Below are 16,425 nucleotides of genomic sequence, written 5' to 3'. Positions count from 1 at the left end.
GAGATGATGATGTGTGTTTCATTCAATTCTGTAAGACTCGAAATTTCGGCCAAGTTGTTGCTTGGCGGCAGGTACCTACGTAACCATGGTCGCTTTCCATGGGTTAAAGCATGCAATCCTTGGAACCCTCAGAATATGTTCAGTCAAAAGCCATTTTCTTCTGTTTTCAAATGACTAGGATTTATTATAAAGATATGCTTAGACAAAAAAAAAGAAAAAAAGCATTAGAAGCATTGATGTCAGTTCTTAGTGGCCAGCACCCAACACATTAAACCACTGCAGTCTCTTAATATTTTACTTGAACCAAATACTGTATCTATGTCAGTCTTTCTACAGCCTGACACCTTAGTTCTGTATGGGATGGCTATGAACAAGTTGCCTCCACATTATCATATTCACTGCCCTTTCAACAGCCGGACACCTTAATCCTGTATGGGATGGCTATGCTATAGACAAGTTGCCTCCACATTACCATATTCACTGCCATTTGACTGCTTTCCCTCTACACCCACTCTAATTCCCATGTTGACCTGGTGTTTTTGTGCAAGGAATGTCATGCTTGGCTCCTACATGGCTGGCTGTAAGGTGTGTCATAATGATGAGAAATAGTGACACATTGCCTAGTTTAGGGGACAGTGCTCTTGATGGGGACATGACCTGCTCAGGAAGAAATACCTCATTCAAGAAACAATGATGAACAAGGAGGCAACACCTTGGTGGCAAAGGCCAAGAGACTGATTGCACCATAGGAGAGCCAGTGGCCCTAATCATTAGATCCATGGATAAGGCCCACATTTTTTCACATCCTCGTCACCTGTCTCTACTGCTTGGAGGGATGAAATTGAGTCACTAGATAGTTCTTCTGTGGATATCAGGATCCTCTCTGACAGCCTTTCCAAATTGTGTATCCAACCAGAGTCAGTGAGGGATTTTGGTCTAAGGGGTGGTTAGGGTACTTGCTCACATAATACCACTCAGGGATGAATGAGGTTGGTCACTCTCATCTTAAATGCCAGGACTAACTTGCCTAGCCCCGGGCTCCTACATTTCTCATGGGGCAATGTAGGATTGGGTGATGGAGGGATTGTTGGAAATTTTCTTGCTTTGTTGCTTGCTACCCTGCTATTGTTTCCCTTCAGTTTGGGAGGATTAACCTTATTCCCTTAGACCCAGGTGTTACTGACCTCCATGACAAGGTTTGCCCACTAGACAACTCATCAGACCTGCAGGAAGTGACCCATATCCTGATATGCTATGAAGGGATGGGTGATTTGATGTTTAGCCCATATCACAGGGTACTTAGTTCACAGTTCTACCCTTTATCCTTTGGCGCTGCTAGTACTGGATCATGCCACCCAATGCATGAGTGGAAGTAGAATCAGGATGATGATTAGGCAATGGAGTTTTATTATGTCACTATTGTACGATTAATTTTTTGTGCCACCTAAATAAACAGTACAGTTTACTATGTACCAGCAGCCTGGACAAAAGATGACTGCCGGATCCAGTGGGAGGAAATGGAACAGTACCAGGGGGAAAGGCTGGAGTTTGATGGTATCCCCTTCATGGTTTTGGGCACAAAACACTTGGGTTGCCAGTATGGTGTCCGTATTCCTGCCAGGCACAATCGGTATCTGGAGTGGAGGAAGGTGAGTGCTGACTGTTGTACTTTATAATGCATGACTACCATCTTGTATACAATACCAGTACAGTAAGATCGCTATAGTGTAACATTTTATTGTACATTAGTTTGTCACTTTGTAGAAATATGTCTTATAGAAACAAGAGCCTATGAGAGAAATTATATTAGTCTCCATTTTCCCCAGAGTCACCCATAATGACCCCCTGAATCCTGCTTTAACCTTCCCAGATTGGACTTAAAAGTACCAAACTTTTTAGGGATGCCAAACAGTGCATTAGTAAGAACAATTATTAATGCATTATTGTAATGAAAATTAACTGTGATGGTAAAAGGCTTTGTGTGAGAAAGGAAAGGAGGGGGAGGTGATGGTGTGCAGTGGTCTTTTTTGCAGTCACATGTCCAGTACATTGAGATTTTTTTTCTTTTTTTAATGTGTCCGACTCTGGGCATAGGCTTCACAGCCTGCTATCAAGGCCCAGCAGTCCTCCTACATACTATACACCTCTACATGTCACCACTTCGGCGCTAACACCCACCGTCCATATTGAATACATGCTAGGGCTGTCTCATACAGGACTGGTGTATTGGTATTAGCGGGGGTATGAGGTTCATGCAGTGGTAGGAAGTGCCACATTTGGGCAGTTTGGGGTCCATATCTCACATTATGCATATTTTAGTTGTGTTACAGGTATGCAGACTTTTTCATACACTATTGAGTAACAGCTTGTTGCATTATCCATAAACTGTGTATCGAGCAATCAGACTGTACAGTACTGCACTTGTAAAAAGCAGCATAAGATAAACACCATTCCATTTTATTGTTTATTTTTATAGCCTTATACTTAGTGCTGTAACTGATATATCTCCAGTATTTACATTCAATATTTACATTTTCTCCAGTATTGAACTGATGACGTTTTTTTTTACCGCCAGTATCAGGACATCATATACAATGTACACATGTATATAAATATATATATATGTATATATATATATATATATATATATATATATATATATAAACATTCAGCAATCCCTCCAGGATCCGACGTAATAGAGCCTAAGGCATGTCCAGGTCTTGGTTTTGTCTGGGACTTGGGAAAAATGCCCCTGGACTGGTCTTGGTTTTGTCTGGGACTTGGGAAAAATGCCCCTGGACAGGTACTTATAAACCCCAAGCCAACCCAACTTTGAAAGCCACCTAAATAACTACCTACTGGACATGCACAGCAACAATTTAAGACCCAATTCACACAAATAAGGGATAGAAATCATAAAATAAATGAACAGGAACCAGAGAATGAGAAATTAGAAGTGAGTATGGAAAATATTTAGCAGTGCACAGGGTACTCTCGTCACGTCCGTGACCGTCGCGAAGATTAGCCCGCCTCCTTTATAGCTCTGACAGTGGTGAAGGTGCACTTGAAGCATGTACAGTAATCCAGTGTTGCGTTGCACTTAATCCTTTGCACTGTGAATTATAATTATTTAACCCGTGAATTGCGCAATTATCTTTTTTTTCTCACTCTGTGGTGCGCAAAAAACAAAGGAAAAAAAGTTTTTTTTTAGTGTTTGTTTATTATAAACCCTGAAGATAAACATCCAGGGCATCATCTGGTGAAGGAAAAAATCTCACTCCATCTTTGTGTAGGGCCATGCAAAAGTTTACGTATGGGAGTACGGTAGTGGGGGGGGGGGGAATGTTCATTATAAACTTGAAGATAAATATCCAGGGCATCATCTGATGAAAAGAAAAAAATTTCCCTCTCTCTGTCTCTACATAGCGCCATAGGTAAGTTTGCATAGGGATCGAGTTGTTTATGGTGATGCATGGCCAGCACAGCCTGAGCTGTGGCTCGCAATCCACGGTTTAACACTGCACATTCTGTTCTTACTTGTGCCACGCCAATTGCAGCATACCAGTGTTGCATTGTACACTTGATCCATTGCACTCTGAATTCTAATTTCTTAACACTGCACAACACTGTAAATTCCCACATTGTCTAGTGGCAAGGTATTGCAGTTTATTCACCGTCCACCACAAAAGCGAGCACTTAGGCAGCCATGGCGATGAGTGTGCAGTCACGACAGCAGGTAGGCAAGAACTGGGGAGGATGCCGGGGCGCTCTAGTGGATGACGCCGGAACTACGCGCCAAAACACAGCTGTTGATCACCACACAGCAAAGTTAAAGTAGGGATGAACACATATCGGTCTTTTTTATTATTATTATTATTTTTTATTTTTATTTTTTTTTTACCCAAGTCCAACATGTCCGGGACTTGGGGTGTACAGGCCTTGGGCGTCTGGGTCTTAAAGGGATTACTGTATATATATGTATACCGGTATATACAGTCGTGGCCATAAATAATCACCTCTCCTCCTGTATTCTGTGCCTCAGGGTGGCTACTTTATGCGCGGCAAGTCACACGGGAGTAAGAGGGGCTGAGAGGGAGGGGCCAGAGAGAGAAGGGAAGGTGGGTGGGGAGCGATGGTGCTGGGGTGGAGTGAGGGAGGGGAGGGAGGGTAGATAAGGGAGGGAGAATGAAATGAGAAGTTGTTGCCACATATTCTCTTTTTCATTCTGGGCATCATATAAAAGAGATACTATTCGGTAGATAAAACTGCATAATACCTTGTATCGAGGCGTCAGATAACAAACTGTAGATAGGTGGTGATATCAAGGACTGGCTCATGAGAGAAATATACTGACGCGACAGATCAAATACTACTGCAGAGCCATCGAGATTGTGTGGGCCCAGATTGTCAACATGTGGAAGCCAGAGAATGAGAGGACACGGGCCTGCCTCCTCCAGCACACCAAGGACAAGTGGGAGCTGTTCAGATGAAACCAGCAAACCATCAACAACGTTGTTTCCTCGGTGCTGCGAAGCCTGCATGAGGTTTTTAAGGCATGAGGCCACTGGACTACTTACCAAGGCATGGCTGGTTGCTTTGGCTTGACCAGTATCAGTAAACATTAACATAGGTATATTTTGGGAGTCTGGGTAGGATTTTGTTTCATTTTCCCTCTAACAGATTATAAGAGATACCGTTATCATATCCACCCATGAGCCCAGACATAAAATTTATTTACCTTTTCTGCATATTTATTTTAAATAGCCTTTTCATTTAGGGATGTCGTTAAATAATTATTGAATTAACATGATGGCGACTGTATAGACAGAATGTATACTGCAAGGGTGGTCATATTTACTGTGGACACAACCGTGTCAGAGACTGCATATAATATTTAGTTCCCAAAATTAATTACATGTATGGGTAGAGGACGTTTCTTACACAAACATTACGGAAGTCAAAGCCATCCAGATTCCATTTTGCGTCCGAAGTCAAAATACACGGATAAACACAAATATCTGGCTCCGCATTAATGTTTGATCTGTGACGTCAGTATAATTCTCTCACGAGCCAGTCCTTGATATCACCACCTATTTAAAGCTTATCTGACGCTGCTATACAAGGTGTAATGCAGCATTATCTACCGAATAGTAACTCCTTTAAATGATGCCCTGAATGAAAGAAAATGCACAAATTATGTGGCCATCGCATTTCATTCTCCCTTCCCTACCTACTCTCCCTCCCCTCCCTCACTCCACCCCAGCACCACTGCTCATCCCCCCACCCACCTTCCCTTCTCCCTCTGGCCCCTCCATCTCAGCCCCTTCTACTCCAGTGTGACTTGCCGCTCATAAAGGAGCCAGTCTGAGGCACGGGGTACAGGAGGATCGGTGATTATTTATGGCCACGACTGTACATATATATATATATATATATATATATATATATATATATATATATACACGGCTACTGCAAATTGACTATATATATATATATATATACACGGCTACTGCAAATTGACTAAGGACCTCCCCCAAAAGGTATTAAAAAACACAAATCATAGTATATCATAATGTTTGTTCATGAAATGCCATTCATTAATATGAAGTCATGTCTCCCCTGTTTTTCAGGACCAGTTGGATGCGTTTTGGCATAGAATCACTTAGATCTCTAAAGTAATCTAAGGACATTTCTTCGCACCAAACATGAGTTCAGTCTTGAGGTTGTCCAGATTGGGTGTCTTCCTCTCTGCCATGACTTTCTTCATCTTTGCCCAGCAGTTTTCTATCGGATTTAGATCCAGACTGTTGCCAGGCCAGTCGAGGACCTCAATCTGATTATCCCAAAGTAATTTTGTCACCTTTCTTGACTTGTGACATAGAGCTGAATCGTGCATGAAAAAGTCGCACCAATGAATAGCAAAAAAGTTAAGCAAATGATCTTTCTGAACTTGAATGTACCGGCCATCATTCACCATCAAGTTCTTAGGAAGAAAGTAGAGGCCTCCCCTTCCCATTTCACCTGAGAAACACCCCCATACCATTACTGATTGTGGGTGCATAACAGTCGGCACCGTGTAAGCAGGGTAATATTGGCTGCATGAGGGAGGGCAACGAACCTTGGCAGAACGCACCTGGAACACTTGCAATGTGCTTTCATCGGAAAACATAACTTTTCTTCACTCATCCAATGTCCAGTGTGCATACCTCTTTGTAAACTGAATGGGCTGCTTCATACAGTCAGTGAGATCCGGTTTCTTGGCTGTGGTGCGGCTTTGCAAACCAAGCTCCTGCACACAGTGTTGGATAGTTCGAATTGAGACGTCTTGTAACATCTGGGGATGCACTCTCTTCAATTCTGCGCTGTCAGTCGAGGATTTCTGATTACCGTATTTCGCAGCATGTAAGACGCAGCATTGTGAAAGACGCACCCTAATTCTGGTAGGGCAGTTCTGTGAAAAAAAAGTTTGCCCCAACCAAGACTGCAGTAAGGTTTCTTGATAAGAGCCATTACCACACAGATACACACTCACCTTTCAGAATCTATTCATTACTGTTCATCAGCCTTTGGTTTCTTTTTTTTATATACAAAGAATGGTACAGGAAAAGAAAACAATGCCCCTTCTTGACAAAACGTAACTGATATGAGCCACTATCACTTAGATACACACTCACCTTTCAGAATCTATACAGTATTGCTCATCATCCTTTAGTTTCTTCTTTTATGTACAAAGAATTATACAGGAAAAGAGAAAAGAAAACAAAACCCCGTCTTAAAACGTGACTTCAAACCACGAGGCCATCTCAACTTTGTTGATAAATATGTATCAGTAAACTGATATAAACACTGTTTTTAATATTTTATGAATTTAAAACCACAAATGAAGTCAATAAACTCTATTCTTTCATTCACTGATGAAAACATAAAGTACAATGAATGTTCACATCAGTTCATTTATCCTAAAAGAACCCCGTCATATTCCACACCTGTTACGGAATTTCCTCACTTTGCCTTGACTCAAGCACAATATCAGACTACTACCATCATTAATCATGCACTCTAACTAACCTGTAATTACCTCCACAAATAATATAAAAAGGTAGCACTTGTAAATACACAAATTACAATGTTTCACAACCAAAGTTCAATATAGCAAGGCTGCTTGGGAACAGGATAGACAGCTGTTTTTACTCTCTTCTCTCAGTATCACTCCTTCACTGTCAGCTATGTTTGTCTTGCAGCATCAACAATTAAAAATGCATGCTTCACTGATCATAATTTACTATAAACATTCATTTCAAAACATACTGACTATGGTGAAAACATCCATTGTTACACCTTAGTAACACTGCTGCCTCCCACTCGCTAGACAGCAGTCTCTACCCCTTCCTCTCAGTATCACTTCCTCACTGTCTGCGATGTTTCCCTTGCAGCATCAACAGTTAAAAATACGTTCTTCACTGATCACAGTTTACTAAAAACAGACATTCATCTCAAAACATGTCGAGAATGGTGAAACTATCCCTTAGCAACACTGCTGCATACCAAGCGCTAGACAACTGTCTCTACCCTCTTCTCCCAGTATCACTCCCTTACTGTCAGCTGTTTTCCTTGCAGCATCAACAATTAAAAATGCATATATCTCATCAGAATTTGCTAAAAAACACACATCCATCTCAAAACATTCGAGTACTGTGAAAACATCCATTTGTGGTCTTAACACTGCTGCCTCCTAGTCACTATGGTAAACACACACACGCACACATGTACACACCACATGCAACATTTGCTCGCCTCTGAAACATTTACATCAGTCAGTTTTGGAGTACCCAGTGGCTTTATTATATGCCAAAAACATCAAAATGTATTTGGTTGTTCAATATAAATATCATCTAAGGACATGAAACATCTCAAACAATTTATTCATCCAAACATCGTCAGTGCAAGACTAAAGGTGTACAGCACCATTGATCCTAAATTTTCCTTGGTTGCATCTGTCATGATCACCTAAAACCTATATTCACTTCATATTACTGACATGGTGAAAATTTCACTCGTCTTCAAATCCTGAGAATTCATCACTACTTTCCCCAAGTCCTGAAGCATCACTGGAAGTCATCACCACGGTCATCATCACTGTTTCACTGTCACTCTCATACAGTAAATGGTCCTAAGTACCATCCATTGAATTGCTTATACCACACTTCATACGACTTTGACTTGGCAATCGTTTTAACTGAGCACAGGCGATATTCAAACTTGGGGCATTTGATACAGCCCACATTAACCTCCTCAGTACATGTTTCCTGAACTGAATAAAATCATATGGCGAGTATGAATGAACTACCCTATAAAATACATTGCTAGGCTGAAGGGATTATAATAAGCGGATTATCAGTTCCCTAGCCTGACTCTTCCCACTCCTACTTCCTTAACTACACCCACACCAAACTCTCACCCACGCCTTAGGATTCTGGTCGTTTCGGCCGTAACGTCCAAAATGGCAAACGACTTTACAACTTAACCTAACCTAACCTAACCAATTTGGACGTTACGGCCTAAATGATCGCCATTGCCGATCATGAGAACTTTGCTTAGGCAGCAGAGATGCAGAGAGTGAACGTTGTCAATCATTCTGATCGCTTCGTCTGCTAAGAATACAGCAGAAATCGCGGACGCTGGTATGAATGCCCGTCAGGCACGCTATTTCTGATATTGTATCAGTTATGCTACTCGGTGAATTTTATCCTATTGTCATAACAAAATACTGTAATTGGGTGTGCCCTGAGTTGCATAGACATTGCTGAAGTACTTCACTTGGCTGAAAAAGTGAAGCTGTAACTTCAGGCAGTACTGTTTAACGTTACAACTGTTTTTCCTGTTTTTCGCTATTGGTATAATAAGACTGTTCACTTCTATGATACTCTTGTCAGGCATGAAACAAAATGTCACTAAGAGAAGCCAAACCATATGAGGGTGATTGAATTTCCATATGCGACAAAAATCAATTCTGATGACTTGTCAGGTTCGCTTGCCAGCATCTCTCCAGTATGACTGCTTTGCTAGTTAGTAAGTGGATGGCAAGCAAAGTGGTTATGATTGCCTTTCAGAAGGTTAGCAGACAGTTCACCAGTGAGCATGTTAGCTTGCTAGAGGAGGGTGTACGCTAGACGCTAACCTGCTAAGTTGCTAAACCGCTAAACCCCTTGACGGTATTGGCCAGTTGAGCTGAAAACAAACAGTGAATGCTTTGTGTTCTTGAACTTGCGTGTTTTAATATCTGCTGCATATATACACTCACAAAATGTCACAAAAGTAACTGACCTAATTAGGGTTACTGAATTTCCATACGTGACGAAAGTCTGTTTTGATGACTTGGCAGTTTCACTAGCCAGCATCTCTCCAGTATGATTGCTTTGCTAGTTAGTGAATGGATGGCAAGCAAAGTGGTCATGATTGCCTTTCAGAAGGTTAGCAGACAGTTCATCAGTGATCATGTATGTTAGCTTGCTGGAATAGTGTGGATGCTAAACTGCTAAACCGCTAAATATCTTCACGGTGTTAGCCAGTTGAGCTGTAAACAAACCTGCGAAAGTTTTGTGTGTTTCTGATCTCGCGTGTTTCTTAAATCTGCTGCATTTACACACTAGTGTATATTATTTTTAAAAATCAAATCAAATCTGCATACTGTAGAACACTCCTGTGGTTGCTAAGCAGTGAGATGATCATCTTTATGAGTTTCTTCTCAATGGAGCCAAACTAACCTGCCTCAGTCTAGCGTGCAGGATGCATGGGGATATTTTAATGTAACTTTGAGACAAAAAAGTGCGTCTTACATGCTGCGAAATACGGTAGTTTTATAAGTTACTTGAAGTGACAGTGCATAACACAGTGTAAATAAAATAGAAATGTAAATAACATAAATAAAATAAAGAATGTAAATAGAAATGTAAACGAGTAGTATTATAAGAATACGAGTATATACCCTAGGAGTAATGAAGGTGAAAGTTTCACTCTAGCATGTCTGCATACTATGAGTTATGAGAGTGAAGGTGAAAGTGACATTCACTCTCAATGCTAGTATACAGGACAAGAAAGTGAATGCTACGTATTTTACTGAAAGAAATTGAATCCCTACAGTGACAATAAACTAATACTACTGAAGGAAACTTATGGATAAAGACTGTAGATATATATAAGTGTTATATAGTAATAGAAATATAAAGTGTGAGGGGTTTTATGAATGATAAATGACAGAGTACCAAGAGCGAACGAGCACAAGTGCGACGGTCAGACACGCTCGTAATTTTCATTGCTTTCACAGTGTTTTTTTTTTTTGGAGTATGTATCCCAAACTACTTGAAAATCATAGAGTAGTGTTTGTAGTGTTAATATCTGGCTGTGGTAATCATATTACGGGTTGTCGGGAAGTGTAAAGTGGAGACTTCATTACCCAACTTCAGAGGTCTCCACAAGTCCTACGGTAAGCGACGAAGGCTCAACAAACATTCCAGGAGAAATCTGAAGGTATGTGCCCTAACCATATGTAATTTTAATATTCTAGGACTAATAACTGATTTTTGGCAAATATTTTTTGAAAGTCTGTCGGAGCCCGAATAACCTCGCGGCACACGCAAAACATTGGTAAACATGCCCGTGGTGTAAGGGTTAAAGAGTGAAATGAGGTAAGTATAGTATGGAAAAAAGTACAGTATGAAACATTCTGCCTACTTACAGCAAGTCCATGGCCACCTCGTTGAATAACCACCTCCTCTCGGACTCTGACAGTAAGAAGGATTTCCTGAAGCACTTGCAGTACACTGTTCCTGAAGTCTTGCACTGAACTTAGTCAATCGCACACAGAAGTCCGTTCTCTTCACAGTGTGCACTCTTGTCTAACTAATGCTTCATTGTAACTTACTAAGTGTCGCACTTTAACTTTTCCCATTCTTATAATTTTCCAAAGCCAAAACAAACAAGTCTGTTTACGTTAAATTTTTTTTCAATTGAGTCTTTTCTCTCACAACTGTAAATCCTTAACACAACACACTGTTTTTTCACTGCACAACACTCTAAATTCCCGTATGGTCTAGTGGAGAAGTTCTTTCTGTTTATTCACTGTCAGAGTCCGAGAGTATCACTGGCAGGTGACCTAGGGGTGCATCGCTGGGTCGTGGTGATGGCGTACCCACTGCAGACGACTCTGAAGACAGCCGCAAACTCACGTCGAGCGGTGACTCCACCGTGGCTGATGTGCTGGCTGTGGCTCGGAGCATGAGGGCCTGTCTTGGGGAGGCAACGAAGTGAAGCCAGGGCTGGGCACAGCAGGGGTCACGGGCATGAAAAAACTGTCAATGGTTGATTGACGCAATGACCGACGATTCTGACGATTGATGATGCGCTGCCGGAAAGCACGCACTTCCTCCACGAGTCCCAAGGGCCCCATCTCCCTGTCGCAGTCCGGGGTGTTCCAGGTAGTCTAGGACGAACTCTAAATGTTCCCGGAGTGCGCTCAGCTTGGGGATGGCTGGAGTAGTGTCCTACTGAGAGGAGTCCGCATCATCGTTGCCTTCCTTGTCAGAATCTTCAAGTTCGGTACTGACACCTGCAACTGAAGACGCAATCTCGATATCAGACAACGTCTGATATCCAGGATCGCCCTTGTCGTCATCCAACCACTCATGAACATCGTCCATATCAACATCGTCGCCGTGCGTACGTAGCTGTGCATGGAAGTCATCCATGTCAAATCCTAGAAAATCGTACTCCACATCCGTTCTGAGAAGCAGACGAGACCAACCATTTTCCAGAGTCTTCACGGGGACTTCCTTCCATGCATGGCCCAGTTGTACAGCGCAGACTTGATGTTGTAGCGGCAAAGGTTTTCCAAAGTCCATTTGCCTCGTGTGTCCTGTCCCTCCCTGCGCTTATCCTTGTCCTCGAGAACAACCATCACCTCGTCCAGGAACTTCCGACAGTATAGGCGCTTTGTTGCCACGATCACTCCTTTGTCCATTGGTTGGATGAGAGCAGTCGTATTAGGTGGCAGAAACATGCACCTAATATGGCCATTTTCAGCAACCAAGTCCTTGTCGCACGGGTGGGCAGGTGCATTGTCGAGGAGAAGGATGGCCTTTACCTGGTCACGCGGGATTCCCAGTGTCTTCGTCTGGTAATGGATGACCTCCTTGACGAAGTGGCGGTGGAACCAGTCTTTGAAGATCACAGCTGTGAACCATGCCTTCAAAGAATGGTACCAGACGATAGGAAGGACATCCATCACCCCACGAAGGCACCGAGGCTGCTTTGCGCAGCCAACAACAACGGGCTTAAGCCGGTGCATGCCATTAGCATTGGCACAACACAAAGCAGATATCCGTTCCTTGGAGAGCTTGTGGCCAGGTACACGCTTCTCCGTCTCCTCGGTGAGAGTGTTCGTTGGCAGCGAGCGATAGAATAGGCCAGTTTCGTCTGCGTTGTAGACTTGACCGAGAGTGAGGCCCTCCCTGTCAATCAAGCCCTTCACCTTGTGCTGAAACTCGTCAACTCCATCCTCGTTAGCGTCCAATGCTTCTCCATGTGCGTTACGGTTGGTAAGGCCATGCCGTAACTTGAACGCGAAGAGCCAACCCTCGGATGCCTTGAAGTCTAGGGCGTCGTGAAGCCTGGCAAACTTCTCATCAGCAGCCTTCAGCTCCGTTCCACGTACCATCACACCAGCAGGACGTTGTTGTCGATACCAAATCAATGTGGATCGGTCGATTTCTGCAAACTTGGGGGTAAACATAACCTTTCTCTCCACGTTGCGTTTGCTTCTCGACGAGAAGTCAGCCGTGTACTGCATGAGTTTGTCTCAGGATCTCTTAATATCGAACAAAGTAGACCGGGCCAGGTTAAACTCGCGGAGAATGCAGGAAGAAGACCACCCCGCATCTACTTTGTCCAATATCTCCCGCTTCTTCTCCTGAGTCAACACCACTCTCTTCTTTCTCAGGTGGCAGGGCCATCATCACACACACTAAGAGGAGGCCCAAGAGCAGCAGGAGTCCCTGCAGTAGGTAAGGCACCACCACAAAAACGATCATGTGGGCAGCCATAACGACGAGCGTGCACTCGCAGCGAGAGACAGGTGGAAAGTGGGGAGGATGCAGCAGCGCTCTATCAGACGTCGGAGGAATGATGCGCCACAACAATGCTCTCCCGCGCCGCGCGTGGCAAGTTCAAATTACGGGCGGGATTTTTTTTTTTTTTTTTTTTTTTTTTTTTTTTTGATCCCGGGACGATTATGTCCGGGTAGTGAGGACGTTCGGATATTGGGCGTCCGGTTATTAGAGTGATTACTGTGTATATATATATATATATATATATATATATATATATACAGTAACCCCTCCAGTATCCGGATCAATAGAGCCATCGGTAGGTTCGGATATTGGTTTTGTCCGGATATTGGGCCCCAGCTTATGGACTTGTACTTACGGACCCTAACACAGAGAAACACCTATACAACTCCCTCCGGACATGCATAGCACCTATTTAACACCCAAATCACACCAATAAGGCACATAAATGACTGAAATAAATGCAATAGACACATAAAATGTGGGTTTAGAAGTATGTTCATACATTAATAAACATTCTGGTACTTATGGACTCTAACCAAACCTAACCTAACCGAACCTAACCGAACTCTGAAAAACACATTCCTACTGCACATGCATGAGGTAAGTTTAGTATGGAAAGAAGTACAGTATGACACTTTCTGGTAAGTATAGTATGGGAAAAAATACAATATGAAACATTCTGGTAAATATAGTATGGAAAATAGTACAACATGAAACATTTTGGCTACTTACAGCAAGTCCCTGGCCACCTCGATGAATAACCGCCTCCTCTCGGACTCTGACAGTAAGAACGATTTCCTGAAGCACTTGCACTACACTCTTCCTGAAGTCTTGCACTGAACTTAGTCAATAACACACAGAAGTCCGTTCTTTTCACAGTGTTCACTTTAGTCCAAATAATGTTCCATTAAATTTAAGTGTTGCACATTAACTTTTCCCAAGTTTTTTTAAGTTTCCAAAGCCAAAACAAAGAAGGTTAGTTACGTTAAATTTCTTTTCTACTTAGTCTTTTCTCCCAACTTGAAAACCTTAACACAACACACTGTTTTTTTCACTGCACAACACTCAAAATTCCCGTGTGGTCTAGTGGAGAAGTTCTTGCTGTTTATTCACTGTCAGAGCCCGAGAGTATCACTGGCAGGCGTCCAAGGGGTGCATCGGTGGGTAGTGGTGATGGCGTACCGACTACAGAAGACTCTGAAGACAGCCGCAAACTCACGTCGAGCGGTGACTCCACTGTAGCTGATGTGCTGGGCTGTGGCTCGGAGCATGAGGGCCTGTCTTGGGGAGGCAACGGAGTAGAACCAGGGCTTGGCACAGCGGGGGTCACGGGCATGAAAAAACTGTCAATCGTTGACTGACGCAAGGACCGACGATTCTGGCGATTGATGATGCGCTGCCGGAAAGCACGCACTTCCTCCACGAGTCCCAAGGGCCCCATCTCCCTGTCGCAGTCCGGGTGTTCCAGGTAGTCTAGGACGAACTCTAGATGTTCCCGGAGTGCGCTCAGCTTGGGGATGGCTGGAGTAGTGTCCTGCTGGGCGGAGTCAGCATCATCATCGCCTTCGTCGTCGGAATCTTCAAGTTCGGGACTGACACCAGCAACCGAAGACGCGATCTCGATATCAGTTAATGTCTGATACCCAGGATCGCCCTCGTCGTCGTCCAACCACTCACGAACATCGTCCACATCAACATCATCGCCGTGCGTACGTAGCCGTGCGTGGAAGTCATCCACGTCAAACCCTAGGAAATCGTACTCCACATCTGTTCCGAGAAGCAGACGAGACCAACCATTTTCAAGAGTTTTCACAGGGACTTCCTTCCATGCACTAGCCCAGTTGTACAGCGCAGACTTGTTGTTGTAGCGGCGAAGGTTTTCCAAAGTCCGCTTGCCTCGAGTGTCACGTCCTTCCCTGCGCTCGTCCTCGTCCTCGAGAACCACCATCACCTCGTCCAGGAACTTCCGACGGTACAGGCGCTTTGTTACCACGATCACTCCTTGGTCCATTGGTTGAATGAGAGCAGTCGTATTAGGTGGCAGAAACATGCACCTAATACGGCCATTCTCAGCAACCAAGTCCTTGTCGCACGGGTGGGCAGGTGCATTGTCGAGGAGAAGGAGAGCCTTTACCTGGTCGCGAGGAATTCCCAGTGTCTTCGTCTGGTAATGTATGACCTCCTTGACGAAGTGATGGTGAAACCAGTCTTTGAAAATCACAGCTGTGAACCATGCTTTCAAAGAATGGTACCATACGACAGGAAGGACATCCATCACCCCACGAAGGCACCGAGGCTGCTTTGCACGGCCAACAATAACGGGCTTAAGCCGGTGCATGCCGTTAGCATTGGCACAACACAAAGCAGATATCCGTTCCTTAGAAAGCTTGCGGCCAGGTACACGCTTCTCCGTCTCATCGGCGAGAGTGTTCGTTGGCACCGAGCGATAGAATAGGCCAGTTTCGTCAGCGTTATAGACTTGACCGAGAGTGAGGCCCTCCCTGTCGATCAAGCCTTTCACCTTGTGCCGAAACTCGTCCACTCCATCCTCGTTAGCATCCAATGCTTCGCCATGTGCTTTACGGTTAGTAAGGCCATGTCGCAACTTGAACGCGAAGAGCCAACCCTCGGATGCCTTGAAGTCTAGGGCGTCGTGAAGCCTTGCAAACTTCTCAGCAGCAGCCTTCAGCTCCGTTCCACGTACCATCACACCAGCTGCACGTTGCTGTCAATACCAAATCAACGTGGAGCGGTCGATCTCTGCAAACTTGGGGGTAAACATAACCTTCCTCTCCACGTTGCGTTTGCTTCTCGACGAGAAGTCAGCCGTGTACTGCATGAGCTTGTCTCGGGAACGCTTGATATCAAACAAAGTCGACTGGGCCAGGTTGAACTCGCGGAGAATGCGAGAGGAAGACCAACCCGCATCAACCTTCTCCAATATCTCCCGTTTCTTCTCCAGAGTCAACACCACTCTCCTCCTTTTCTCAGGAGGCGGGGCCATCATCACACACACTAAGAGTAGGGCAGAGAGCAGCAGGAGGCCTTGCAGCAAGTACGGCACCACCACAAAAGCGAGCACGTGGGCAGCCATGGCGAAGAGCGTAGGTCTTGTCGCGGTGAGAGACAGGCGGGAAGTGGGGAGGATGCAGCGGCGCTCTATCGGACGTCGGAGGAATGACGAACCAAAACAATGCTCTCACGCGGCGCGCGCGGCAAGTTCAAATTACGGACGGCAAAAAATCGATTTTTTTCCCAATTTTTTTGGATTTTCGGACCATTTTGGGAATGTTTGATCCCA

General features: G+C 44.1%; 1 protein-coding gene across 3 annotated transcripts in view; it reads left to right on the top strand.

Moving 5' to 3' along the window:
• LOC145412614 (uncharacterized) overlaps positions 1 to 16,425 on the top strand; it is a 154,274-nt gene that overhangs the window by 4,803 nt on the left and 133,046 nt on the right. For all 3 annotated transcript variants that reach the window (XM_080282530.1, XM_080282528.1, XM_080282527.1), the window contains exon 2: positions 1,480 to 1,649. In XM_080282530.1, the coding sequence (XP_080138656.1) occupies positions 1,480 to 1,649 (170 nt within the window). The remainder of the gene's footprint in view (positions 1 to 1,479; positions 1,650 to 16,425) is intronic.

This window comes from Coenobita brevimanus, chromosome 93 (genome assembly GCF_032717465.1).
Source record: "Coenobita brevimanus isolate Jiangsu-jjx chromosome 93, ASM3271746v2, whole genome shotgun sequence".
In the NCBI taxonomy this organism is placed as follows: Eukaryota; Metazoa; Arthropoda; class Malacostraca; order Decapoda; family Coenobitidae; genus Coenobita; species Coenobita brevimanus.
Note: the sequence above shows the minus strand (reverse complement) of the source record. Positions and strands in the feature narration are given on the sequence as shown.